This window comes from Rhynchophorus ferrugineus, unplaced genomic scaffold, assembly GCF_030347505.1.
Source record: "Rhynchophorus ferrugineus isolate W39M unplaced genomic scaffold, kcgeb_rfMv2 rfM10, whole genome shotgun sequence".
NCBI classification, from domain to species: Eukaryota; Metazoa; Arthropoda; class Insecta; order Coleoptera; family Curculionidae; genus Rhynchophorus; species Rhynchophorus ferrugineus.
Window position 1 is genome coordinate 2,593,025 of NW_027472589.1, and position 24,967 is coordinate 2,617,991.

At 36.8% G+C, this 24,967-nt stretch overlaps 6 protein-coding genes across 9 annotated transcripts; 3 read left to right on the forward strand and 3 right to left on the reverse strand.

The window, feature by feature from the left end:
* Nucleotides 1–101: 101 nt before the first annotated feature.
* Phyhd1 (Phytanoyl-CoA dioxygenase domain containing 1) lies at nucleotides 102–2,754 on the reverse strand. Its single transcript, XM_076415816.1, has 5 exons — nucleotides 2,594–2,754; nucleotides 1,070–1,219; nucleotides 751–1,015; nucleotides 444–689; nucleotides 102–390 (listed from the first exon to the last, which is right to left on the reverse strand). The coding sequence occupies exons 1-5, from the start codon at nucleotides 2,615–2,617 to the stop codon at nucleotides 215–217; spliced, it is 861 nt and encodes a 286-aa protein (XP_076271931.1). The 5' UTR covers nucleotides 2,618–2,754; the 3' UTR covers nucleotides 102–214.
* An 830-nt stretch (nucleotides 2,755–3,584) lies between these two features.
* On the forward strand, nucleotides 3,585–6,187 carry TRAM (translocating chain-associated membrane protein 1). The gene is made up of 7 exons (XM_076415814.1): nucleotides 3,585–3,840; nucleotides 4,101–4,268; nucleotides 4,328–4,436; nucleotides 4,497–4,716; nucleotides 5,201–5,310; nucleotides 5,364–5,657; nucleotides 5,721–6,187. The coding sequence occupies exons 1-7, from the start codon at nucleotides 3,712–3,714 to the stop codon at nucleotides 5,801–5,803; spliced, it is 1,113 nt and encodes a 370-aa protein (XP_076271929.1). The 5' UTR covers nucleotides 3,585–3,711; the 3' UTR covers nucleotides 5,804–6,187.
* Nucleotides 6,188–8,416: 2,229 nt separating this feature from the next.
* On the reverse strand, nucleotides 8,417–8,850 carry LOC143203601 (cytochrome b-c1 complex subunit 10). The gene is made up of 2 exons (XM_076415817.1): nucleotides 8,681–8,850; nucleotides 8,417–8,600 (listed from the first exon to the last, which is right to left on the reverse strand). Exons 1-2 carry the CDS (start codon nucleotides 8,767–8,769, stop codon nucleotides 8,480–8,482), a joined length of 210 nt encoding a protein of 69 aa, XP_076271932.1. The 5' UTR covers nucleotides 8,770–8,850; the 3' UTR covers nucleotides 8,417–8,479.
* A 48-nt stretch (nucleotides 8,851–8,898) lies between these two features.
* Nucleotides 8,899–10,624, forward strand: Tmem120b (transmembrane protein 120B). Its single transcript, XM_076415815.1, has 7 exons — nucleotides 8,899–9,104; nucleotides 9,165–9,283; nucleotides 9,349–9,519; nucleotides 9,589–9,899; nucleotides 9,955–10,178; nucleotides 10,236–10,385; nucleotides 10,443–10,624. Exons 1-7 carry the CDS (start codon nucleotides 9,048–9,050, stop codon nucleotides 10,479–10,481), a joined length of 1,071 nt encoding a protein of 356 aa, XP_076271930.1. The 5' UTR covers nucleotides 8,899–9,047; the 3' UTR covers nucleotides 10,482–10,624.
* A 657-nt stretch (nucleotides 10,625–11,281) lies between these two features.
* On the forward strand, nucleotides 11,282–24,950 carry LOC143203596 (uncharacterized). 3 transcript variants are annotated; one of them, XM_076415812.1, is made up of 5 exons: nucleotides 15,817–16,536; nucleotides 17,102–17,604; nucleotides 17,664–17,732; nucleotides 19,030–19,119; nucleotides 24,811–24,950. In XM_076415812.1, the coding sequence occupies exons 1-5, from the start codon at nucleotides 15,954–15,956 to the stop codon at nucleotides 24,889–24,891; spliced, it is 1,326 nt and encodes a 441-aa protein (XP_076271927.1). In that variant the 5' UTR covers nucleotides 15,817–15,953; the 3' UTR covers nucleotides 24,892–24,950. The 3 variants fall into 3 exon arrangements, with proteins under 3 accessions (XP_076271928.1, XP_076271927.1, XP_076271926.1); XM_076415813.1 differs by lacking the exons at nucleotides 15,817–16,536; nucleotides 17,102–17,604 and adding an exon at nucleotides 11,282–12,347; XM_076415811.1 differs by having other exon boundaries at nucleotides 17,102–17,732.
* Nucleotides 19,146–24,704, reverse strand: S1P (membrane-bound transcription factor site-1 protease). 2 transcript variants are annotated; one of them, XM_076415806.1, is made up of 12 exons: nucleotides 24,218–24,704; nucleotides 23,920–24,168; nucleotides 23,655–23,869; nucleotides 23,417–23,557; nucleotides 23,077–23,236; nucleotides 22,339–23,020; nucleotides 21,896–22,101; nucleotides 21,628–21,843; nucleotides 21,376–21,563; nucleotides 19,917–20,120; nucleotides 19,591–19,867; nucleotides 19,146–19,471 (listed from the first exon to the last, which is right to left on the reverse strand). In XM_076415806.1, the coding sequence occupies exons 1-12, from the start codon at nucleotides 24,579–24,581 to the stop codon at nucleotides 19,242–19,244; spliced, it is 3,132 nt and encodes a 1,043-aa protein (XP_076271921.1). In that variant the 5' UTR covers nucleotides 24,582–24,704; the 3' UTR covers nucleotides 19,146–19,241. The 2 variants fall into 2 exon arrangements, with proteins under 2 accessions (XP_076271921.1, XP_076271922.1); XM_076415807.1 differs by having other exon boundaries at nucleotides 19,146–19,486.
* Nucleotides 24,951–24,967: the final 17 nt, after the last annotated feature.

Genomic DNA, 24,967 nt, shown 5'->3' on the forward strand with positions numbered 1-24,967 from the left:
ATATAAGGATAAATGTATAAACTAATCTATTAAGCAGGTAAAAATTTTTCATGTTCCATGTTAACTAGGATAATATATGAGTGGATAGAATAAAACATTAATTTTTAAATAAAATATATTTTACAGTGGACTTAATATATCGGGATTTGTATCAAGGTAAAAAAAACTGTACATAAAACAATACTATTATCATCCAGCTCGTCGTTAACGACTCTCAGTTCTTGTAGAGGCTGAGGAAGCCTCGATCGGCTGGCGGTTGCAGCCAGTTCTCTTCGGAGTATTTCGTATTCTTTTGTTCGATTATGTGGAAGGTGTATGCATGTCTGGACTTTTGCGACTTGTTGATTTCACTAAAATGCACTACCTGCCCGTGAATAAGGACAAGAGATCCTAGAATGAGGTGGTGTTAGGTGCGATTAGATAATAGAATGGATGTTTATTACCTTTTGGTACGGGGACCGCGGTGAAACTGCTCTTTTGGTAAAAAGGGGCTTGTCTATCGTAAATCAGCAGCTCCTCAGAGGTGCTGTCTGGGTTCCTGACGTACCTCCTGTGTACCCCGCCTTTGTGAGACCCCTTCGAAAACCACAGGCATCCATTCTCGATGGTGGCGTCCTCCAGAGCAAACCAGAATCCCACCACGGTCATGGGTTCGGTGTACAGATACCAGGCGTCTTGATGAGACACCACTAATGACGAGAAACAGTTGGAAAACTCGTTATCGAGCCGGGGAAACTTCATTCTGCCTACCTTCGCTACCCACGCCGGGGTTCTTGAAGATGTACATGCTCTGCGCGATGGCGGGATCCTGAAAGCCCAGCTGGTAGGCGCATTCTTTCACTTTTTCACTGAGGCTGATGCGACGGAACACCGGATTAAGCTCGTGGAGAGCGTGCCCGATTTTGTTTAGTGATACGGAGGCGTCCACCAGTAAATTTCCTTCGGGATCCACGGCACCGGCTTCATAGAAATAACTGACCTTGTCCGCGCTGTCCAAGAAGTACTTGTTTCTGTTCTGCGACAAGATAAACAACATTAATTCGAGTAGGGCCAATAAACTGGTACTTACTTGTTGATTTTCGGAATCTTTCGTGCTGAACACGGTCCGTTGCGATTGTTCTGGCATGGATTTGATTAAGTTGTCCGCTTCAGCTCGGAGAACATCCACTTCCGAGGGCGTGAGGAAATCTTCGAGCACGACATAGCCATCGAGGTCCAACTAACGAAAAATAAAATCATTATAAGCGTACAAGTACTACTAAGTGCGTCAAAAAGTAATCCACGCCTTATATAGTTTTGAAGGATCAATGTAATCCTTTTTGGGAATAATTAAAAGCTTTTTTTTAATTTTTTCAATTAAAGTCCTAACCCTATTACGATTTTTGTCTCTTTAAAAACGTTTGTTGTCATTACCATGTAAATATTGAATTTTAGTTTCTTTCACCTCAACAAAGCTATCGAGGTTCAGCTAACGAATTAAAAAAAACACTATTAGTGTAACAGGTAGTGTTACATGCGTGAAAAAGTAATCCACGCCTTATTAAAAACAATATTTTGAAAAAGTTCCATGAGCTTCCTAAAAAATGATATAAATGGACATCACGTCAATTAACGTCCCAAGCCTGCTATGATTTTTGTCATTTTAAAAATGTTTGATGTCATTTCTATTTAAAAAAGGACGGGGTATAGAATTTTAGTTTTTTTTTACCCCAAAATACATATATTTTGAGATGTTTGTTCTTTTATGGTGGTTAAAATAATATTGGCACTTTTTCGCAAGTTCATGAAAAGTACAAGGACGTCAAAGAATTTTACGCTGCATCGAATGGTAGCTTGATCATTTTTATATAACTTGTAGTTTCTAAATTATACAAGGAAAGGTATATGTTTATACGTAAGGAAATAAGTAGATGTAATTTTGCGTCTCATATCTTAAACATTATGAACTCTAATGTAATTTAAAAAAATTTAATTATGTTTTTTGCTAATTTAATCTTTATGGAAGAAACAACCAATATTGACAGATTTGCCGTATAGATAGTCATGCCAATTTACGATTTAGGACCGCCGCTATCTTTTTGTAACACCGACATTTTGATAACATTGTTTGTAAGCTCTTAGATGTACCTCCTGGGTGCTATCGTTAATAAACAGAAAGATATTTTATGAAGAACTTCATAGCGCGCAATCAAATGTCTCTTTAGAAGGAGTTTAAATAATGGAAAAAGTTTTATAGGACGTTTTGCTGCATCCACCATACAATCCAAACATTTCTCCATGCTGTTACCAATTATTTTCGATTTTTTTTTCAGAGACTTTGCCAAAGATTTTTTTAATGTTTTATTATTAACCGTTAGAAACACGAATTACTTTTTCACGCACTTTATACACACAGTTCGTGACCCATGATAACAATTATAATGAAAAATGATAATGCACAACGTATTTCATACGTGACAGCGAACTTTGTTTAACAAAAGAAAATCAATGTTAATGACGACTTAATGGTCAACATTAGTTCAAACTCTTAACGTAAAATATATCGGTGACTACAAGATAACGCAAAATAACGTAACGAAAATCAAACCCTCACCTGATTCTTGATACTATTCTTCATTTCTTCGAGATGTGTATGCGATTTTTGGATAAATCCAGCATGCCTTGAACACGATGCGGGAGACTGAAATTTCTTAAATACGGGCAGAATAATTTGATTTTAAAATAGGCCCCGCCCCCGCACCGTTGCCTATTGTTATCTCTGTCTGGTGCGCGGTACTAGACGAGAATATCGCCATCCGAGGAAGGGTTTACACGCTACGAGGGTATAACGTTTGTTAAGCCCAGTAGGCGTTATTTATTAGTTGTAGAAAATCCGGTTTATTTGACTCTCAACAACCTCTGACATCTACGCGCGTAACAAGAAAATAGTTCGGCATAGTTTTGTTATGTAGCCAGGCTCTGTTTAAAATGAGTATCCGAGCATTCGTAGGAATGTCTGGCCCAAGCTTATTGTAAATATACAAAACCGAATTAAAATAACCAGATGACAAATATTACATAGAAACCCGTATGCACTATCGCCTCGACATTTGGCACTGCAATTTCCCTGTGTTTGAATCACACCGACTACGTTTTTTTCCCTACAGTAATAAGTCAAATATTCCCTACCGTGCAAAATAACCGCTCGTTAGTCATTGCCCGTAAATATCCAAACTTAATTTTAGACATAGTTCATCGACTAAAAAATTCTTCATTTTTCCGGATATAAATGACGCGATCCAAATACTAATATTCGGCGCTTTGCCTACCCTCTATTCGGAATTGTGCAACCTATTTTCTATTAAAGCTAGCGACACTTCACAGATGTCACAACTCGGCTGCAATCGTTATGCAACCAGAAAAATTCTACCTTTTCCATAAATATGTTTCTTTTCTAAATTAATGGCATAAAATTATTCAGTGTTACTATATTGTTTCATATATCTGCAAATACATCATATGTAATACATATTTCTGGTATAAAACTATCTTATGACAATTATGTATATCTGGCAACGCCGAGAAAAGTTGACGTGTCCTCTTCGTGGCAAATGTTGCGGTACTTGTCAAAAACAGAACGGGGAGTTGTAGATGTGTCTCCTGTGTTAGCGCGGATCGACATAAGGCAACAATTTTTCGGCGACGGTTGTCTTGAAAACACTCCACTGCAAAATGGTGAAGCCATTGAGAAAGTCTTCCAACAAAAATCCACCGATTTTAAGTCATGAATTCGTTATACAAAATCATGCCGATATTGTATCGTGCGTGGCTATGGTGTTTGTTATAGGGCTTATGGTGCAAGTAAGTGTTTTTGTTATTATTCTTTTACAATTTCTATTTGTGTGTCTTAAATAACGATCGAATTTAGTCAACTATCATGTGGGAAAAGTGTAAAAAAGGATCCAGTTTCTGTATATAAATTTTTAAAACAAACAGTTCCTTATGTTTCTGATTTTGAGTTCTATTATCACGTCTTTTGTAGTAGTAACATATTTAAAATTAAAATTTAACTGTTTTTCTCCATATGTTTAAGATACAGTAATTTTATGAAATTATTTCAGGCCACATCACCACTAGCCTCAGTCTTTATTACTTTGCACCATAATGTAACTGGAGATCATGGTGATTTACCACTCTATTTACCAGGATTCAGAGATATGGCAGCAGTGTTCTTTTACAGTTTAATATGTGTTATTGTACATGCGATAATACAAGAGTATGTTTTGGATGTAAGTACAGTTAGATAAAATTTAACACTAGCCTGTAATTCATCAATTACATTTTATAGAAAATATCCAAGAAATTGCATCTATCTAAATCCAAACTGGCAATTTTCTCTACTAGCGGACAGTTGTTGGCCTTTTATCTTACCTCCGTAGGATGGGGTCTAGACATAGGTAAATGAACCACAAAAAACTGTTATGCCATTTCACTTATTGCTCGTGATTCAATTTCAGTTCTCAGGGAGCACTTTATCCCGAATTTCAGCCGTATTTGGTCCGAATACCCGGCCCCGATGTTCTTCATGTTCAAAATGTACCTTATCTTTCAATTGGCCTACAGTTTACATGAAATACCGGAGCTCTATTTTCAGAAAGTGAAGAAGGAAGAGTGGACCAGCAAGGCCTCAATGAGTTTAGTTGGATTGGCTTTGGTTCTAATTCCATATGTTCTAAAGTAAGTTTGTGTGAATGGTGAGGGTGCAACCACCAAAACATTATAGAAAGTTTATATTTCAGTTCGCGCTGTTGTCAGATTGTATTAATAGTACTTATATATAGGAAATGTGTGTTAAAGGGATGAATATGTTTTATGTATATAATGAGATTTGTGTCATATACTCCAGGGAAAAAAAGTTATACATATAAGGTTATTTGTCAGATATAATTCCATACTTCATCCAATTTTTCATGAAATATTTCTGTTTCGTGGATAGGAAATAACGGTTAATCAGTTCCTATTTTAAAATTAATCTTTTTGATCTTGATTTATTAGAAATAAAAGACATTATGATTGATTGGTATTAATTTTGTTGTCGCTTTCAAAATTCAAGGAATATAATGGAAAAAAAAACTGGCAGCGTCGCTTCTCATTATGTGTCCCAAATAAGTTCTTTAGATGCTGCGTTACTGAATGTTTAACGAGTTTGGTTCCTTTGCAGCTTCAACAGACTTCTGGTTGTCCTCTTGGTTCTTCACCATACCGCTAGGCTAATCTACCATGGTGCCCAGCTGGTCCAAACTGTCGACAAGGAAGAGAAATTCTCCAGAGGTAGGGCTTTTTCTGTACCGTGATCGTTTTCTGTAATAATTGTTTCTCCACAGTGACTAGATTGACCTCGACAATTTCCCAAGTCGGAGCGTGTCTGGGCAGCATCATCGTCGCCGTCCTCACCCTGTGGTACGGCCTGGCCCTGCGCGAGAACCAAACCTTGGACGTTCGCGCCGGCTACTTCAACACCCCCACCGTGCGATTCTCGGTACTTGTCGGCGTCATCGTTCTCCAGACGTACCTCATCTTCAAGGTCTTCAGCCAGGAGATCGGCCGGTCCAAAGAGAACGTCGGCACGACCACGCTGCCCAAACCGAAGGCCCCAAAGAAGGACAAATCGAAAAAAAGTTAGTTTCAGTAGCCCTCCCAAAGACTATTCGTAACATAATCCGTCATCCGATCTCTTCCAGCCGCCAAGAAAAGCGAATACTCGGACTTGCCCGAAGTCGACCAGAACACCAACAAAGCGCTCCGAAAACAAAAAGTTAAATAAACCCCCTACCTCCTCCTCCTCCCCGTTCTTCAATTCTAAAAGAAAAACTGTACTCTCTAAGAACTCACGTAACTTTCGGTTTTGTATTGACTAAAAATTCGTAAAAAAACCCTTACCTCCTTCTCCCCCACCCACCGTTCTATGAGCCACGTTTATGGACCGTAACGGTCCTCTAGCTGGTGGATTGTGGCGTCATTTTTATTTTTTTCTCTTTTTAAGTTAGTTATTATTTATGTCGGATAATTTTTTTTTGTTGTAACGATTGAAAGATTTTATTATATACAAAATTATTTTTTAATGCATTATACAAGTTTGTCATGTATTCCATTTATTCGCGTTAGTTGTATCTTATTCCATCCATTTTTTTAAATAAATGTTTAAATACCAACTTGTTTTGTTCCCTACGAACAAACTGTTTTGTACCCGAAAAGTAAAAAAAACGGCAGTCCGAATATAGTATTATAAAAACTATAGATAATGGCACGCCCATGAGTAAAAATCCTATATTTGTTCAAAATACGATAGTTTAAATATATTTTTTGAGATTAATATTGTAGAAAACCCAAAATAGTTGTTCGAAAGTCATCAAGCGTGCCTTGATTTTACGGGTTATCAACAACGGCGCGCGCACACTCACTGTTGGTTCATTATTGTGGTAGAAGTTGTTGACAGTTGCCTGGTTACGCTACGCTGTTATTGTATAAAACTGTTTTTATTAATGTTTTTCGTAAAAATATTATAATTTGAACTGCATTTGTCTTTATATTATGTATTTTATATTGCCTTCCTGTGTTCTACAGCGGATAAATCAATATTTTCTTGTAAATTTTGACATGATTATGCTGTCGAACCAAAAAAAATTGAGTGTTCCTTCACGTCAAGATTTGATTTTAAGAAAAGGTTCAATATTATTTTCCCTACAAAACGAGATCAAAGAAGCTTTCCTTGTCTGTTTCTTTCTAAGATGTTTAACAGCTTCTCAGTTCTTGACTTCGAAAAATTGTTTTCATTAAACCCAGCTTGAAGTGTAGAGGTGGTAGGGTTTCTATCTCTACTATTTCACATACATAAACAAGCAAAAGTCTTTAGTGTTTCATAATTGTTATCCTAAGAGTATATGTATCATATCTGATGAGTCGAGCTGGGCCTTCTTGTCGCATAAATCTTTTTCAGGTGATGTATAGAACCAACGGTAATAGAATGAATATGTTTGCCATTATGAAGCTTTATCTTTTCTATTTTCAGCTGAGGCTAGAACAACAAGTCATCACGTGTACCATGGATATGATAAAGCAACTGACAAGTCTACTATCTCCATTCTGATTTTTCCAATATTAATATAGCTTTCGACAATCACCAGATCTAGACACGTGAGCAATTCGTCCCTGAAAATGTTTGTCCAGGATATCGGAGGCCGTTAGAGATGTTACCAGAAGCACAACGTGAACAGTTGGTTTCGGTTTCAATAATGGTCAGTCTACAGGTGGTTCATTCTTTTAATCTGGGCCAAGATATTCCAACGTCTTTTGCAGAAGAGTCAAGTGATTGCTTTCACTTTCAATATACCAACTTGTCAATATTTATTTATATTTTTGTTCTAGGTTTTTTGTCTAGTTTAACGCATTAGTTGGATCCAGTCTTTGCGATGTGCACTCTAATTATTTTATGGTGAAGTTTTGATTTGCAACGTAAAATCGGCAAAAAATTTTAATTCTCACTTCGAACGGCATTTTAAACAAGTCTTATTAATAACACAAAATCAATAAATAAATAAGAAAACTGTTGGTTGGCCATTGTGTCAAAGACATGACAAATCCAGATTTTGATTAAGAACATAGAAGCATCGAAGAGATATTTTTTTATTTACCGGTATGAGTAAGTACACTTTTACCTCCTCGCTCTCGTATGCTCCCGATGCAGAAATCAAAAATTTCCTGTGTCGACGATTGTATAGACAAAAGATCTTTATTAGGAACATAGAAGCATCGAGGAGCTATTTTGTGTTAAAAAAAATTACCTACTCGAATGCCGCCGAATTAGGAGTAAATTTTTTTCCTCCTCGCTCTGGTATGCTCCTGATACAGAAATCGAAAATGTTCTTGTCAATTTAACGAAGTTAGTGGTGATAAATAACAACATAATTTAAACATCAAAAAACAATTTAATTATTTTTAGAAAGGTTTTATAGCATTTAATTTTAAAAGTTTAGTGTATTTTGGTAGTTAATTGTAAGAGTTGATTCAAAATATCAATATATATTGCAAAAAAAGAATCAATATATTTTTCCTCCGATACTTTTTAAAAATCGTCGTCTCGTCTTGTTGGAATATAAAATAATTGAAACACCACTTGCAGAAAATTACATAAATAACACTAAAATATATTTAAAATTGTTGAAATCTACTATTATTAATCTAAACTACTTAGCAAAAAATTATATATCTTAAATTTGCTCAGTTGATTAAAACTAATTGTTAAATTTCAACAATATATATCAATTTCAATCAACAGTATATACAGGTGTAAGCAAGATAATTCATATTATATATAAATTTTTATTGTATAGTTATTTATTTAAAAAACCATGTAATAGTACAATAAAACAAACATAAAGATTTTAAAGTTTATTTCTTATAATTAAAAACCTTTACACTTAACTAACGAACCACAGCTACTTCATTCGGTTGAAGAGAATTTGCCATTGTAAAATGGAATGTAGTCAACTACAACTCTCCAGTCTGTTAAGTAACAAACTAGCACTCCTGCAGTTGCTCCATACGCTCCCGCAGTGCCTAGCCTAAAAAATAGCATTTTTATTTGAATAGACCATTACATAACTCCTTAACAAAAATGGATTAAAGTGATTGAAATGCATACCATTGAGACAAAATCTCAACATGTTTCTTGCCAATTGCACCGAGGGGCCCTGGCAATCTCCTAGCTGCGTTTACAACAGGACCGGGCATTATTTAAAAAATTTTTCGAAATTTCAACTATTAGCCTGAACCTAACAAAATTGAAATGATATTTGTCAAGAAATTGAAAGCGCTTTGACACTTCTTCTTTTGCTAACAAGTACTTTGTAAAGGTTGCTTGTTGCCCAATGTTTACAAAAAAAGAAGCCAAATCAAAATTCTAAAAAGATTTCATTATTTTCTCACTTTGTTTATGGTACTTTAATTTAAATATCTCTCTAATATAAACCTTTATTTTAAAACAACATTGCTTCTGGTTACATAAAGAGATGACTGAAGTTTTTGACGAATGGGACGAATTAAATGCCGATTTCAAGGAATTAGAGGTTAGTGCTGTATGTGTTCTCTGGGAAAGTAATTTACGTTGTTCATTTTTAACTTGTTAGACTGTTAATAAGACCTATTTAAAACATTTGGAAGATCTTACGGGTCATCAGAAGAAATGTCAGGAGCAAATAAAGCATCAAAAGTATCGAATGAATATTGTAGTAAAGAAATTGGATAAGTAAGTCATAGTTTTTGTTAATTAGGTCTTTTGGTAGTTTAATTGCAACTTATCGACATCCGTAGGATCAAGAAAACGAAAGAGAATGAAAAGGAACTGAGCGAATTGCAAAATAATATATTGAAACGTAAGGCTCAAATTAATGAAGTGGAGCAGACCTTACCGAAAGAGAATGGTTTATATTTAAAAATTATTTTAGGCAACGTGAATGTTTCCATTTTAAACAAAGAGGATAAGTCAGTACATTAATTGATAAGTGTCCTTATGACATTTGACCTGTTTCATCAAAAATATCTTTATTTTAGATTCAAATACAAAGATGAATATGAAAAATTTAAGTTGATTTTGAGTGGCATCTGCTTTGTAATGGCAGTTTTAAATTACTTCATCCACTTTAGAGCTTTAGAATTGAGTTATATATTCCTCTTAGTCTGGTATTATTGTACTTTAACTATTAGAGAAAGTATACTTAAACTAAATGGATCCAGGATAAAAGGTTGGTGGAGGTTCCATCATTTCTTTTCTACTGTTGCAGCAGGTATATTGCTGATATGGCCAGACAACAGTACCTGGATGGCCTTTAGGCATCAGTTTGCATTATTTAATATTTATTTGAGTGAGTTTATAATCTTCGATTGTTTAAAAACAGGCAAATAAATTTGAATTTGAAGGTGTTGTTCAGTTTCTTCAGTTTAGATATCAGAGAGGTGCCTTGTACAGGCTCAAGGCTCTGGGGGAAAGGCACAACATGGATATAACAATAGAGGGTTTCCATTCTTGGATGTTTAGAGGATTGAGTTTCTTGTATCCATTTTTGTTTGCCGGTTATATGTTCACCCTTTACAATGCCTATACACTTTATTTGTTGAGTTATTATCCTGATGCTACTTGGCATGTAAGTGGTCATCTTGGTGTAATTGGATTTCAGGGTTATGTTGATGTTCTTGTGCAGGTTCGGGTTTTATGTGCAATGTTCTGCATTCTATTCCTTGGGAATACCGCTACAGCTATCGGAGTAATACCCTCAAAGTTCAATGAGAAAGTAAAGTTACAATATAAGATAATGAGTGAAAGATTAAGTAACCAGTTACTAAACAGAGATGTAAGTTTTGACCAAAATAATTCGAGCGGCATTAAAGTTAACTAATATTTATTTCAGAACGACGACCAGCAGGAATTGGAGAAGAAAGAGCACTAACCAATAATCTCGAATTACTTCATTAGTCGAATATTTACCTACTAAAACAGAGTATTTATTTAACCCCATTTTAATACACTTTATCGATTGAACTATTTGTTTCTCATTTAGAATCTCGTCCGAATAAAATCATTTTTTGTTCAGTCCGCGTTTTATTTAAGGATAACCTCGACTGGAGCTAAGCCTGACGAATAGGATGAGTGTCGCAGTTCTGATTTTTATGTGTTTAGATGAGGAATTATTTTTTAACATTTTATTTTGATATAAGGGAGATGTGAGAACAATTATAAATCAGAAGACGCCGAATCTGGCGAGTAATACGACAATTAATATTTTAATTAAGCGGTTCTGAGATGTTTCTCTTTTCAGTTTTTGAAATAATGTGTTGTCTTGATGAGTAATGGCCTCTTAAATTAGTACTAGGTAATTGCGCCAATTATTGCTTTAACTGAATGCCTTCGCGATGTTTTTTTCAGTTGTGTTGTTTTGACGAAGAACATTTTAACCGAATACCAGTTTATTTAGTAAGTACTGTAGCTGGAGTTATAATAGGATTTTTTATTAGATTAAATACAGTATTCTTGAGATTGGCAGGAATGGAGCTATCTTTATATCTAGAACATTCTACGGACCGTTATATTTCGCGCTACAGTATGGTTTCTTTAAATGAATATTACTAGAGATATTCGACTTAAAACCATAAATTAGAAGAAAAAAACGAAAATATCTTTCCCCAACCGAGTAGGGCGACAGTTCGGTGAATTTTTATTGGAGTACCAGTGTTATTGAACTGGCGAAAACATATAATCCATTAGCAAACATCGCCCGTTGCCTGACATCGATTTTCCATTAATAATTACGGTTCTGGCTGAGATTAAATGTGTTTGTCACATTTTCTGTTAGTAAACCGTCTCACCCGCGCTAGAAATGAACACTTTTTACTATTACTTCCGGCCTTTGGCCATCGTCGGCAAGATTTTCGGCAGTTTCCCGATAGAGAACGCCTTTAGTCTGAACCCCGAGAAACTCGTGTACAAACGGCTGAGTTTCAGCTTCATCTACAGCTTCAGCGTCCAGTACGCTCTACTCGTGCTCATAGGCTTCTTCTCCGGCTTCGAGTTTCAAGACAACACTCTCACCTTGAAGGTGCTCAAGTACGTAGTGTTCTTCATGATCGGCCGCTCGTTGATCTCCTTCACGTACAGCCTGTTCATGCAGGCCAAGCGAATGCCTCGCTTGATACAACTGTTGGACAGTTTCGACGAGAAGAAACAGTACCAGTTGGTGCAAGGCAACGCGTGGGGTGCCTGGAAGAAGGTCTCGGTGACCATCGTCCTCCCCATGTTGTTCTTCCTGCATTTCTCCGTTTTGTACGCGTGGGCTTCCCGGGATTTAATTAAGGAAATCTTCCCACCGTCTCATTCCACGAAGGGTTTCCTGCTAACGGCCGCGGATTACTTCGGGATATTGACCTGTTGGCATATCTTACCCTCGTTGTACTACATCATCTTCTCCACGACCATTTCGCGGGGTTACAGGCAAATAAACAAAACTTTAATCAGCAGTAGATGCTTCGGCGACTACTACAATATAGGAGCGCAGGTCAAATTCGATTCCTGCATGGATCAGGTCATCGTGGACCTCAGGATTCTGCACAATATGTTATCGGAAGCGACCGTTCAGCTTAGCAAATGTTACGGTAGTTTCCTGGCCATCGAGAAGATATTCATCTGCGTCGCGGTGGTGGTGAACATAAGCTGTTATATATTCGAGGCGCATCATTTCACCCACCTGATCACCCTCACCAGTCTCAACGTTATAGTAGCCATCATTACTGTACGGGTATCAGAACAACTGAAGAGACGCGTAAGTATATTTAATGGTAAATTAATGGTATACATACCTATTTATTTTGATAGTCCTAATATTCAGGAACTAGATCACTGATTTCACATGTTGCACGCTCCTAAACTTCACCTTTAAATAACACGTGTCAGCATTCATGACAATTTAGGGTTAACAGTTAACAGGCACCTACAAAGGTTTAATTTGATTGGTTCTTAAACTGAGACTATTGCGCAGACGCGACTATAATCTGACGTCACGTTCTATTAGCCAATAAAACATAAAGATGAAGCAGGAAGTTTAATTTATTGATATAATTTTTTTAATGTCAAATAGCAATTCAAAGATAACAGTGATAAACATAGATGCTAAACAAACTCCTTTCTATCTTATGCAGCCGGAAACTAACCAATCAATTGCCCCCGTAGGTCATGGCGATCGAAAAGAATTGAGATACAGGTGGCGCCACATCCTAGTCTCTCTAAAACTAACCTTAAGGTAGCATCCGTCAAATTACATGACAATTTGTTGTTTAGTTGAAAAGCTACGACAGTTTTACTAAACGTCAAAAAAATTAAACACTTGTAATTTTGCTTCATTATATTTTTGTTGTCAAATTGGTTCTTGCGAAATAGACAATCAAAAAAATGAGATTCTGACACTCGTTCATATTAGGCCATAGGCTATATATAGGTTTTACTCAACAGGCGAAACCGAGGAAATGTTTTGCGTGGTCCAACTAATGCTGGTTCTGAGACCACTTTTTTGATTGGTTCATTTGAATTTCCATATAAAGACGTTTGATTCACTAATTTAAATAATCCAATTGTTTGTTTATGACACAATTTGTGTGTCTTACATTGAATGCGATTAGCATTTTCATGCTTTAATTATAATCACTATTATTTGATTATAATGTATCTTCATTCTCAAAAGTGTTGTGTATCCAATGTATGTACGGAAATAAAAAACTAGACGTCGTTTTCCTTGGAAGAAACAACCCAATTTAGCTAGATTAAGGATATGTGTGTGACTTAGCATTGCTTTCACCTGGTACGTATATAATTATTTATATAGAGCAGTATTCATATATACTGTAATTTACAGGAATACAACAGAAGAAATCATGAAAATATTACATGCAGTTTAAACACACACAACATGTGTGCAAATTGGGCGATGGCACAATTACATTGGAAGTTAAGATACTTTTAGTTAATATTTTGGCTTAAGGCTCCTTAATCGAGATAACCTTTTCAACAAGGATGTTAAAAAATACATTAATATAAGATAAAATAATACAGTTTGTAAACCAACTAGATGAGCTTGATTTTATAGACAAGAGATTATCTCATAATTGTTTTATTATATTGTTAATAAGACCTTAAGCTGTTTCTTTAACTCCTCGATTTTACGGTAACAAGAGCACAACAGTAATATTGATATATATCATACATTTAAATTTTTTGCTGTTCTTTAAAGTATTGCTTTTTAGTATGTTTTCTCCATTTTGACGTATATCATACAATATAACCGTTTTAATTATCCGTTCCACATTTTTCACAATAACATTGTAAAAATAATAACTTGCCTCAAGACATTTTTGTGTGGAACAATTAAGTATAATATTAACATAGACTTTCATCTGTGAAGCCCTGCTTTCAGTATGAGCAAACAAAAAGATAGAAACGATATTACTATATGTATTGGGCTTATACAGTCCTTTCAATAAAAGAGCTAACGCACGTCATTAACACCATCGAACATATTGTCAAATTGTCACAGTTTATAAAAACGTAAAATCCTTTTTAACTTTGGAGCATTTTTCTTCCTCATTTTACTAATTAGCATCACTCCAGTTAAAAAGAGACGGAATGAGGTCTGATGCGTCCGAACATGTAACCAAATCGGTCTATAAAATTCTATTTGTGTTGGTACTGGTCGTTAACATATGTCAATGTAAATACAAACAAGCAACCCTAACCTACAAACTATCGTGGCTGTTTAATTTAATTAACTGTAGTTTGAGTCCTTTAATTAATATACATTAGATGTACTATAGTTAAAATACATTGTGCTTTATAACTTTATTTTTGTTTCATTATTTTATTTACATTAGTATTTTGTTGTCAGAGTTAAAATAAAGGAAAACGTAAATTTGGTGAAGAACGTCGCATTATAAATTTTAATAATATGAACGTACTATCTACATTTAATATTTTATTTGATGTTAAGTTCCTAAATAATGGGATTTTTTGGAAATTGACAGGGTTGATGGAAGGAAGTGTTTCTTTGGCAAACATTTTTCATACTGAAGTACTTTATAATAAAATAATACCTATAGTATTATGTATAGAATGTTCTCTTTTATTTGTTTTTGAAATATTTTATCTTACTGTGTTTTGGGTTTGAGTCGCTTTTATTGACTAAAACTAGCCGACGTTTCACAATCCTTACATTTTGGATATTCAGAGCGGCAGCCCTGATAACGGGGCTGTCCTTTGGTATTATTTAAGCAAGTGTCCGTCAATCGTTGAGTGATAAATCCATAAAGTCACTTTTTAAAAAAATCAGGGGATGGTATGCCAGAGAGGGTTGGTCTTTTATAGTCCATGTTATTAAACCTTATCAATTAAAGTATCTTTGAAGAGAGTTCAGCCAAAGCCGACTGGATTGTATGTCCATGTCTTAAGAGTCATTGATGTTTTTGTATCCGTCTATCCTAGTTTCTCCTGTGTACAATTCGACACACGAAAATAGAGTTCACAAAATGAGATTTAAATTAGTTTACGAGAATATATAGAGAACAATATCTTTTATATTAACAAAGCATTTTGGAACTTTATTTTTCAAGATTATTTATGAATATAATAAGGTAAAAAAAATATTTATATAGATAAAAAAAAATTTGACTGAATTTATGGTATCTTGGCAATTATTGCGTCCTTTTTTTATTGTTTTTTTCGTTTTTCTAAATCTCTAGATGTTTGTTTGAATATTAAAATTTCTTTGAAACTATGATGAAAAAATGAAACTGTTATTTTAAAGCTAATAAATTACAGAAATTATCTCTTTCCATTTCTTTTCCAAAGAGTGTTCGAATACGGAATACGTGTATCTCCGTCTCACTTATGGTACGGTTAAAAAAATTAGTACATGTTGGAATGAAATAGAAATAAATTAGTTACTTTTATTATATCATTGTTATTTTCCCACTATTAAAATACGATTAAATAAGTTTGGATCATTATTCCATTATTTTTTCCGCATTGCCACTTGCCGATTTAGTATTAACGATTAGAATCTAACACAGCACAGGGAATCAAACAATTATCTCCGTCCTTTCCTCTATCATATTTACTACGAGAAGGAATTCATATATCCCCGTCTATCACCAATAGAAAAATAGTCGAAATGTGCATTTGACTGAAATAGTAATTACTATTTTCAGTCGATACTACCCAACGCTAGCCTTGATACGTTTTAGTGATGTTATCGAAAATATTAAAGCCTTTTCCAGTCAGTGTTTATTACAAAAAAAAGATAAGAATTAAATTCTGGTTCAAATAAAATGGTAATGGTGTAATCAAATTCGCAAAACCTGATAACTACGAAGAACTGTAATCGATGAATACATTGTTATGCTATCAATCTGAAGAGCAACGTAAACAATTATATTTATCAGAGATGAATGAAAACATGAAACTGGAACAGGAAAAACCGATTAGCAGGTTTCACGGGTTTTCATTATCAACGCGGTCGTCCTGCATTCGTCCTCAATGTCTTTGGTTCCGTTCGTGCGTTATGTCCTTCTACGACAGCTTCCGTTGGGTAGCGCTATGTGGAAAATTGCTGGGCGTCTTTCCGGTGCAGAACATCCTCAGCAGGAATCCCTTCGCGATTCGCTACAGGGTATTCAGCATCGACATCCTGTACTCCATCATCCTGCACACTACCATAATGGGCATCCACTACTGGTGGAACGGGTTCCAGTTCAGCGCCGACAACCGCTTCAAGCAACTCATACAGGTCCTCATCCTGTTTATGTACGTCAGGACGGTCGCCTGCTTCGTTTTCTGTCTGTTCCGGCAAGCGCCCAAGAGCCTGCGAGTTCTCAGGCTGCTGGAGGTGTTCGAGAGACACCGGGAGACCACCCTCAACCTCCGGACGCCCACCACGTTGTCCAAGTGCTTGTTGCTAGGCATTCCAGGTTTGTTTTCTATTACGCATTTACCGTGTACGGTTTTGCTTCCACCGTTTTCCCCATAGATGGATCTGGTGGTAAGTTACTGTACAGGTTTGTTGCTGAAATTCATGGGAAATCAACACTTATTTATCATTATAAAGTTACGCATGATTAACAGAAGGATGGTCAACAAATAGGGTTAAGGTCAAGGCAATTTTAATATTTCTTTTTAAATATATCGGTATTTTCGTAATTTTTAAAATGAAGTACTAAAATGAAAGGTACAAAAACATTTAAAATCAATTATCAAAAACATAATTTCGACGATGATATATTAAAAATCGATATTTTTCGGTAGTTAATTTTAAAAATTATGTTTTTTCGACCTTTGAAAAAAATTATGTCAACAGAGAAAATAAAAACTGTACAACGACATTCCAGGTTTTTTTTATCAGATGTTAAACCATTCAATAATCTTTGAAGAATCTAGAAGTGAAAAATGGGATCTTTAAAACCTCTAATTAAAAAAAAACGGTGGAAGCAAAGTTGTACATTCATTAACATACGTAACACTTCTTCTGGGTTATAGGCTTCATCAACTTGCTCCTTTCCGCCACCTACGCCTTCGAGTCTGGACATCTGGTCTGCGAAATCTACAGCAAATCACCCCGAGACCAATATTGGCCAGCGTTGGCTTTCGGTTTCTCCTGTCTCTGGCATATCATACCGCCCTTGTTCTACGTCTATCTCTCCACGAAAATCTTGTTCAATTTCCATGATATCAACCGAGCGCTGATCGCTAAAGGTTATTACGCGACCTACTGTCGGGGTTTCGAGAAGTTCGACGACGATTCCGAATATCTGGGGAATCTGCGAGTTTTCCACAACCTGCTCTCCGAGGCTACTCATGCCTTGAGCATCTGTTACGGATCGTTCATCTCCGTGCAAAAGTTGTTCCTAATTGTCGCGGTGGTAGTGAATATCAGCGCGTATATCGCTGCCGCCAGGGATCCGCATCTTTTGGTGCTGACCAGCATAGATATATTCCATTTCTTAATGATGACCGGTATATCTCACTCGATCAAAAAACGGGCAAGTTATCAGAGCTGGCGAAGATGCTTTTGGTTGTTGATGGAAGCGTTTTGTTACAGGGATGCAAAGTGGCGAGATTATTCCAAGGAATACCACTGTCGGCGCTCAGTGAATCCAGCAAAAACGAAGCAAGTATACTTTAGGGGAAACTGGGGTTACCAACCGTACTTTGTAATAACGTGTCCTACTTTCTTTTTAATAGATATACTTTATATTTTAATTTACTTTCAATACTCTATGAAATACAGGGTCAACTACTCTAAACTGTTTATAAAATGAATATTATACAATAACTATAACCGACTACATAACCGACCGAGTTAGAGTCTATTTCTGGAAGAGAACAAAGTGGTAGCGAGAATAAGGATGCTGTGGAAAAAATACGCTAAATCAGGAAAAATATAAAAAAAGAATAAACAAGGAAAAAGCAATGCAAAAACACAGTTGATAACAATTTAAAGAGAGAATGAAACCGTAATTAGAACTAAATACCAAGGTGCTCCCTTGTAGTACAATTTTGAATACAGAACCAAAAAAAAATAGCAATAGTTGAGAAAGCTGATGTTAAACTAAGGTGGGAGTCATATATTAAGAAAAAATGTGAACAACTCAAGCTCGAATACAAAAAATATACTGGTTATTACATACTGTCAGTATATAATAAGCTTTTGCTTTGCCAACAATTTTTAAAACCAGTATGGACTTATGGTGTTCAACTCTGGGGTTGTACCAGCCAAAGCAATAGAAATATCAAACAAGGACTCCAAAACAAGGTATTGCTAGATATTTTTGATGTTCCATGGTATTTTCTTAAGGACTATCTGCATAAGAAACTAGAGGTAGAAACCGCCAATAACATTATCAATGACTATGCCCAAAGACACGAACAGAAGCTCTATCAGCACATCAATATTGAGGTTCTCCAGCACTTAGATAATGATGGCTTAGACAGAAGATTAAAGAGACTAAAACCATTTGATCCAGTTCAGCGAAGTTAGAAATAAAACTCAGCGACATTGAAAAGAATGACATAGATGTGAAGGTCAAAGTGTCTATCGTAGAATAAGTAGTTGCTAATTTTAAAACTGTAGCAAATTACCTTAGAAACCTTATTAGTGTTAACTTACTAGATTGCTACAATAAATAATAATAAGAAATAATACGGAAAAATGACATAGAATAGGCAAATTTAAAGATGGACGATTTGCATTTAGAGTTAATGAAACTCAAAAGAAAGTACTTTCAAAGAACACACAAAATTGTGAGAGTGTGTCAGAGATTCCAGCTTATATTTAAAAAATACTTTTCCTCTTCCATATATACCTCATTTTTCCAGTTTTTAGCATCTGATACGTTATTTTTCTCCAAGAAAGTTGGTAACCCTAGTCGAGGCTCAACAAAATCCAATACGAGTGCTTTTTCCAGATCGAACTGTGGCTGCTGCAGCTCAGCGTACACCCGGTGCACGTCAACGCCGCCGGCTACTTCATCTTGGACAAGACGCAAACATTCGAGGTAACCAGGGAAAAAAACTCCATCCCTCGTGAATTAAAACTATAATAACTATATACAAACTGAACGAGAAACGTACAAACGGATTACGGTACGGTAAATTGCTAAGTACACAAAACTACACGCTAGACCGACATCTTTTTACACTGTACCAAAGACAACAGCCTCCGGCACACCTTCCGCTTCTTCGGCTTGGGCCTGTAACACTTTATGCCGTAGTAAATGATCACGAGCGAGAGGAACAATAATAGGGTGACGGTGGCATCGAAACTCTGGGGTTTGCTGGCCGTGTCCACCGGCTTGTTGCGCCAGCTCCACTCGATGAACTCGCCGGTGTTCTCTATGCCTGATGCGTCTGCAAACCGTTAATCTAACATAAATTGCAAGGAAATTCTATGCCGGGACTATATTTGATAAGAAAACGCGAAAATTCGAGATGTTTCTTGTGTCGCGCATGTATTGAACGAAACATACCTTTTATGGTGTTTTCTACATTATTCTGCACCACTGGGATATTAACGTCCTCTATTAGTGACAATAATTTCTGAGATTGGTACAGATTGGAGGGCGCCGATTGGTTTAGGGGTACCGGATTGGCCCAGATGAGGCGCGGACACTGGGGCAGCGGTTTGGTTTGCGCCTCCCCCAAGGTACTAACCAGGACCTTCGAGAACTTGTGTAGTCTGTTTCCCTCCATTCGGACCGGCAGTTCGGTGTCGGCCACTCCATACCAACTATTCATTTGGTTATCCTGCAAGAATCTATATAGAAACGTGTTTCCTAAACGGAATATCGGTTACCTTAAACAGCGAAGGTAGATGTGATGTTGAGGTATATTCCAACATTGCCTCCAGCAACCAGTAGCAACTGATCTCGGAGTGGCTGGTGTCGATACAGTTCGAGTCTCCGTAGACGATGACGCGTCCGCCCCCTCTGGCCGATTTGGTTTGGAGCAATCCCAAGATGGGTACTTTGTACTTATTAGTGTCGGTCTCTCCCAGAATCTGTAGCAAAAATGAAGAATACGTCGTATACTGGTGGTCCTACTTCGGAACGATAGGTGAAAATTCGTATAAATCTTTATTGGTCTCATATAATCTTATATTCGAGTCTTGAGATAGGGGCAACTTGAGATAGTTAATGTATAGCATTTGGTCTCTTATTTTTATTTCTTTATCTTCTCTTTGTTATTCCTTATTTATCCCTGTTCTATGTTCTATGCCTTTTTTCAAAATCCCTATTTTTCTCTTTATAATTTTTCAAATTCATCAATAATATCAGTTATCACTTGAATTACCTTTGTTCTTCTATTAGATATGGATTTATCTGGTACATTAAACAAACAGCTTAGAAGATGGATAACTCAGGGGCCTATTGTTCTGCAACAAATTACCTTAGCAAAGAATGGAGTAGAAAAAAAAAAGAAATATAATCTCTATAGTTTTTTTTATCGAGATATTAGTTTTTATCCTATTTCTATTCTTTTCATCTCTGTAGTCAGTGCTAAAATGACTGATCCATGTGTTTCTCATACTTTTTTGATATCTATCTATTCTGTTCTTTGTTACATAATTTCCAGTATTCAGTCATTGTGATTCTGTGCTTTTGATCTCCTATTTCCTAACTCCAAAGGTCAGGTTTTTCCCTCTAGTTCTCGTATTTCTCTCTTTATTCCTGTCTTTGTATTATGTGTTCCATTTCTTCTATTTCGTTGTCTTATCCTCTCAGTTGAGAGTTCATATTACCAATATTCTTATGTATGCTACTAATTTTTAATTATATTTCTCAATGTAGGAGAACCTTTTACTGCCATGTTTTTTTTTATTCATATGGTTTATTTTTAATTATAATTTCTTTCCTTGCCATCATTTGATTGTTTAGCCTTCAACTTCTTCACAAAGCCTTTAACCATTTTTTTTCTAAGCTGGTACTTCTCCAATCACTTAATTTACATCTGTTTCTCATTCTCTTTTTGTAACTTTCCTAATCCTCTAAAATTCTCAGTTTTGATGATTTTTTTTGGGTTTTTTATCTTCCTAATAAATATCTAAATTTTTTTTTCTGGCGCATTATATCAGTGATCATAGTCAGTTCGTTAAGGTTAAGGAGTTCTTGTAATAGTAAGGATTTGTTACTGTTGTTTACAAATAAACTATAATAATAATAGAAATCATTCCCGAAACACTGCTTTTCGTTGTAAATATGAAAATGTCAAAACAAGGGGCCTTTTTGGCTGTCCTTATTTTGCTACGGTATTACCTGTGCTCCCTGATCCTCTAGTTCGGCGCTTACGACGATGCCCTCTTCGGGGAATTTGTGAATGCTGGTGCCCGACGCGTAGGACATCTCGTGCTCGTTCAGTTTAAAGTGACCGACGAAAGTTCGATCGCCCAACTGCACCCCCCAGGTGATGAGCAGTTCATTGAGAGCGGGCAAGTTTGCTCCACCTGTTATTATTGTTTTTTTTTTGTTATGAGGTCTCCATTTCATTTATCACGAGTTTTAACTTACCCGTATCGGGCATCCACCATTGCCTGGTGTTCTCGTCATAAAACTTGACCTTCTTCATCACGGTGACGTTGTACCAGTCCGCGAACACGATCACCGACAGTCCTGCCTCCACGTCCCTCTTCAGCTTAGCGATTTCTTCCGAAAAGTACTCCTCCTCGGGATCGACGATCAACAGCGTCCCGTACTGGGAGGCGTCGAAGCAGTTGAACGGGGACCCTTCGGGAAATACCGTTAGAACTCTATCGGCGACGGGAAATTCGGTACTCACCTAGAACCTCGATGTAGTAGCCAGCGTTCCTCAGATTCTGGTACATGTCCTTGAAGTTGGTGTGGATATGGTCGCCGTTCCAGTCGAGGGGGTCGTTCTTCACCTTCAGGTTGTCGCGAGGGAAGTACCCGGGCGGGTAGCGTAGATTGTGGTACTGGTCCCACAGAATACGTTTGTGCCGTGGCGGGGTTTGAATTATTTTGGCTCTAAAAGATATGGATGTTGATGATTAATTAACAAGGAACTAACCCCTTCCCCTGAGATGAAATTCATGCAATTATAGTACAGGCAATAAGATGGTATAATTTCGATGTGTTTTTATGATAGTGTTATTTATATGTAAGTATAATTAAGAATGATAATTTGGCTATGAGTTATAGGAATAAATATATTAGCAGAGCTTTGCTGTACACTCTTATCAACATAGACTGTAAATTAAATACCGTATGGGTAAAATAACTGTACTCTGCCTGGCTTCCACTTCTCCATTCTCCGGGGGCGACTCTATTGTTAAAGATATGTGTCCTTGGGCTAATCCTTCGTACGTAGTCCCAGCCAAAGCCACCGACATGCTAACCGCCAACCAACCCGACCAGGGCCAGAGTATCTCTGAGTAGGACACGGAGACGTCCAAAAGGTGTCCCTGCTGCGGCACGTACGGGTGCCAAGTCGGCTTATTCACTATCCTGCCGGTGACGCCCATCCCGTTCAGTATCGTGACGTTGACTATCACCGGCATGGAGCCGTAGTAAAGGGCCTGAGTGCAGTACGGCCACATATAGGGACACTCGCTCAAATCGATGTAGCTCGGGCTCAAACTCGCCTGCGGCTTGTAGCTGTTCAGGATCTGGTGCGCCTTCAACAAGTTCAGCTTGCCGTGGCCCTGCTCGAACATATTCACGCCCGGTAGCCGGCGGGCCGAGGCCATCAGGGCTTGTTTCATGCTGGCGGGATTGACGATGTCCTCGCCGCGGTGCAGAACGCCGCTGGCTAGGAGGGTGATGGCACCGGCGACCACAGGCGACGCCACACTTGTTCCCGACAGGGTACGGCATCCCGTTTTCATGTGGGAACCCTTCACCGCCGATCCGTACGTGACGATGTCCGGTTTAACTCGACCGTATCCTGCCGATAACATTAACAGTGCGTTAATCGGTAAAACATATGTTTATTGACGGTACCTTGAGGCAATTCCCAAGTCGTCATTCCTCTGGAGGAGAATTTGGCGATTTGGTCTTCGAAGTTGATGCCGCCGACTCCAATCACGTCCATCTGATCGGCGGGATTGTTCAGGGTACCGTACAAAGGTCCATCATTCCCGATAGCTGACACCATAATGACCTAAAAACAATCCAACACGTATAAGATGACCAAAACAACGGCAATGATGACGGTAATCAACAATAAGTGAAGTTATGTCCATATCTTAAATCCAACAATTATTTTCTGCACAAATAACATATATAGAAGGTAGTGAACAAATTGTAATATTGAGTATTACAATTTATTCAATATACTCACCTTGTTAGCTGTTAATTCCCAAACTTTATCAACGAACGGGTGATCTTTAAAATCGGGCCCCCCTATACTCAGATTAAGGACGTTGATCTTCTTCAATATGGCATAGTTGAAGGCATCCAAGAACCAGGACGTGTAAGAGACCTACAACAAAAGCGTGTGAGAGTTTTAAATGGGATTAATAGGGGTGAGGATAAAAAACAGGCATGTTACGTATGTTAATTCCTCAAAAATAACTCACTTGATTATTTGTAAACACCCTAAAAATATGAAGCTCTGAATCAGGTGCAAACCCAAGACAATCTTTACTAGACGCTATAACACCAGCAACAAACGTACCATGACCAATTCCATCATCGTATGTCTTTTCGTTGGTCCAGTTTGTTCTCTCCTTAATTTTCTTGAAATGGGGGTGGTCTTTAGCCAGGCCAGTATCGAAAATAGCTACCTTGATGCCTACACAGAAGATAAAACAATACTTTAATACCTAAGTTGGTTTATATTACCTTTGCCAGTAATGCCCATATTCCACAAAGTGTCTGCTTGTAAAACAGATGTTATTTGTTTGGGTATGGCCCTCAGTAATTTTCTAGAATTGTGATGTCTGTTAGATGCCTGCCAGAATTGAGTCTTCGAATTTAGATTTGTCCTACCATATCTCACATTATTAGGGTTTAAAAATTTTAGTGTTCTTGAAACCATGCGTTGTGCTGTGACTCTTTTTATTGCTGGATGACTATTTAATGCATTTAGCCCTAAAATCTCGTTAATGTATATCACAACAATGATAAAGTGTTTGACTACCTTCAAGCCTATTTGTATCTTCCAAAATAACTACATCGAAATCACTAGGATAATCGCTAGCCGGGTTCTCTCTCTCGACAATAGCCCATTTTTTAACTCCTGTACCATTTAACGCAGTATTGATGTAACCAGCTCGAGCCTGATTCTTGTAATACCCGTCAAACATAACAATATATTCATTTTCGACTATTTTTGAGCTATAATCAACTTCAACCTCCTCGACGGTCAAGTTGCAGCATAACGGAGATTCCAAGTATCCCTCGGAAGAATCGGTGATTACTGTATCATTTTGTTTTTCCGATAGTGAGCGGTAAACATGTAAACATAATAATACGTTTATGATAATTACGCGAACGTATTTCATTATAATGCGTATCAATAAAAATATTTCCACTTCTTTTTTCTTCGATTCATGTTTCAGAGCTGAAAGAAAGCCGTCATAATGTATTGAGATTAAAAGCAAATTAGCTATAGCCTCATTATTTTTCAAGATAACCCACGTCAGTTGTCAACTTGACAGAGGCTCAGCTGATTCATTATGCTATATTAATTAAACAATATTCCCAAATAATTAATTTGAATTATTGTTCTAGGTTCTTTCCTCGATTGCAACTTATCTAATAGTGGCTGTTCAAATTTTAGAAGATCAAAAATCTAGTGATACAAATCTATAACTAAAAATATCACATAATAAATATTATCAGTCTCACATTTTGAAATTATTTAATAGGTTTATAAGGATTTGCACTT

Excerpts from the sequence above, each read along its gene's own strand:
- TRAM (XM_076415814.1), top strand. The coding sequence starts at position 3,712 with ATGGTGAAGCCATTGAGAAAGTCTTCCAACAAAAATCCACCGATTTTA. Across the intron at positions 4,269-4,327 it reads TACAAGAGTATGTTTTGGAT|AAAATATCCAAGAAATTGCA; the intron begins GTAAGTACAGTT and ends TACATTTTATAG. Across the intron at positions 5,311-5,363 it reads GGAAGAGAAATTCTCCAGAG|TGACTAGATTGACCTCGACA; the intron begins GTAGGGCTTTTT and ends GTTTCTCCACAG.
- Phyhd1 (XM_076415816.1), bottom strand. The coding sequence starts at position 2,617 with ATGAAGAATAGTATCAAGAATCAG. Across the intron at positions 1,016-1,069 it reads AAGATTCCGAAAATCAACAA|AACAGAAACAAGTACTTCTT; the intron begins GTAAGTACCAGT and ends ATCTTGTCGCAG. Across the intron at positions 690-750 it reads CCCCGGCGTGGGTAGCGAAG|TGGTGTCTCATCAAGACGCC; the intron begins GTAGGCAGAATG and ends TCTCGTCATTAG.
- LOC143203601 (XM_076415817.1), bottom strand. The coding sequence starts at position 8,769 with ATGCCCGGTCCTGTTGTAAACGCAGCTAGGAGATTGCCAGGGCCCCTC. Across the intron at positions 8,601-8,680 it reads GTTGAGATTTTGTCTCAATG|GCTAGGCACTGCGGGAGCGT; the intron begins GTATGCATTTCA and ends GCTATTTTTTAG.
- LOC143203596 (XM_076415811.1), top strand. The coding sequence starts at position 15,954 with ATGAATACATTGTTATGCTATCAATCTGAAGAGCAACGTAAACAATTA. Across the intron at positions 16,537-17,101 it reads CTTGTTGCTAGGCATTCCAG|GCTTCATCAACTTGCTCCTT; the intron begins GTTTGTTTTCTA and ends TCTGGGTTATAG. Across the intron at positions 17,733-19,029 it reads GTGAATCCAGCAAAAACGAA|ATCGAACTGTGGCTGCTGCA; the intron begins GCAAGTATACTT and ends TGCTTTTTCCAG.
- S1P (XM_076415806.1), bottom strand. The coding sequence starts at position 24,581 with ATGAAATACGTTCGCGTAATTATCATAAACGTATTATTATGTTTACAT. Across the intron at positions 24,169-24,217 it reads AGATACAAATAGGCTTGAAG|GGCTAAATGCATTAAATAGT; the intron begins GTAGTCAAACAC and ends ACGAGATTTTAG. Across the intron at positions 19,868-19,916 it reads ATCTACCTTCGCTGTTTAAG|GATAACCAAATGAATAGTTG; the intron begins GTAACCGATATT and ends AGATTCTTGCAG.
- Tmem120b (XM_076415815.1), top strand. The coding sequence starts at position 9,048 with ATGACTGAAGTTTTTGACGAATGGGACGAATTAAATGCCGATTTCAAG. Across the intron at positions 9,105-9,164 it reads CCGATTTCAAGGAATTAGAG|ACTGTTAATAAGACCTATTT; the intron begins GTTAGTGCTGTA and ends TTAACTTGTTAG. Across the intron at positions 9,520-9,588 it reads ATTTTAAACAAAGAGGATAA|ATTCAAATACAAAGATGAAT; the intron begins GTCAGTACATTA and ends TCTTTATTTTAG.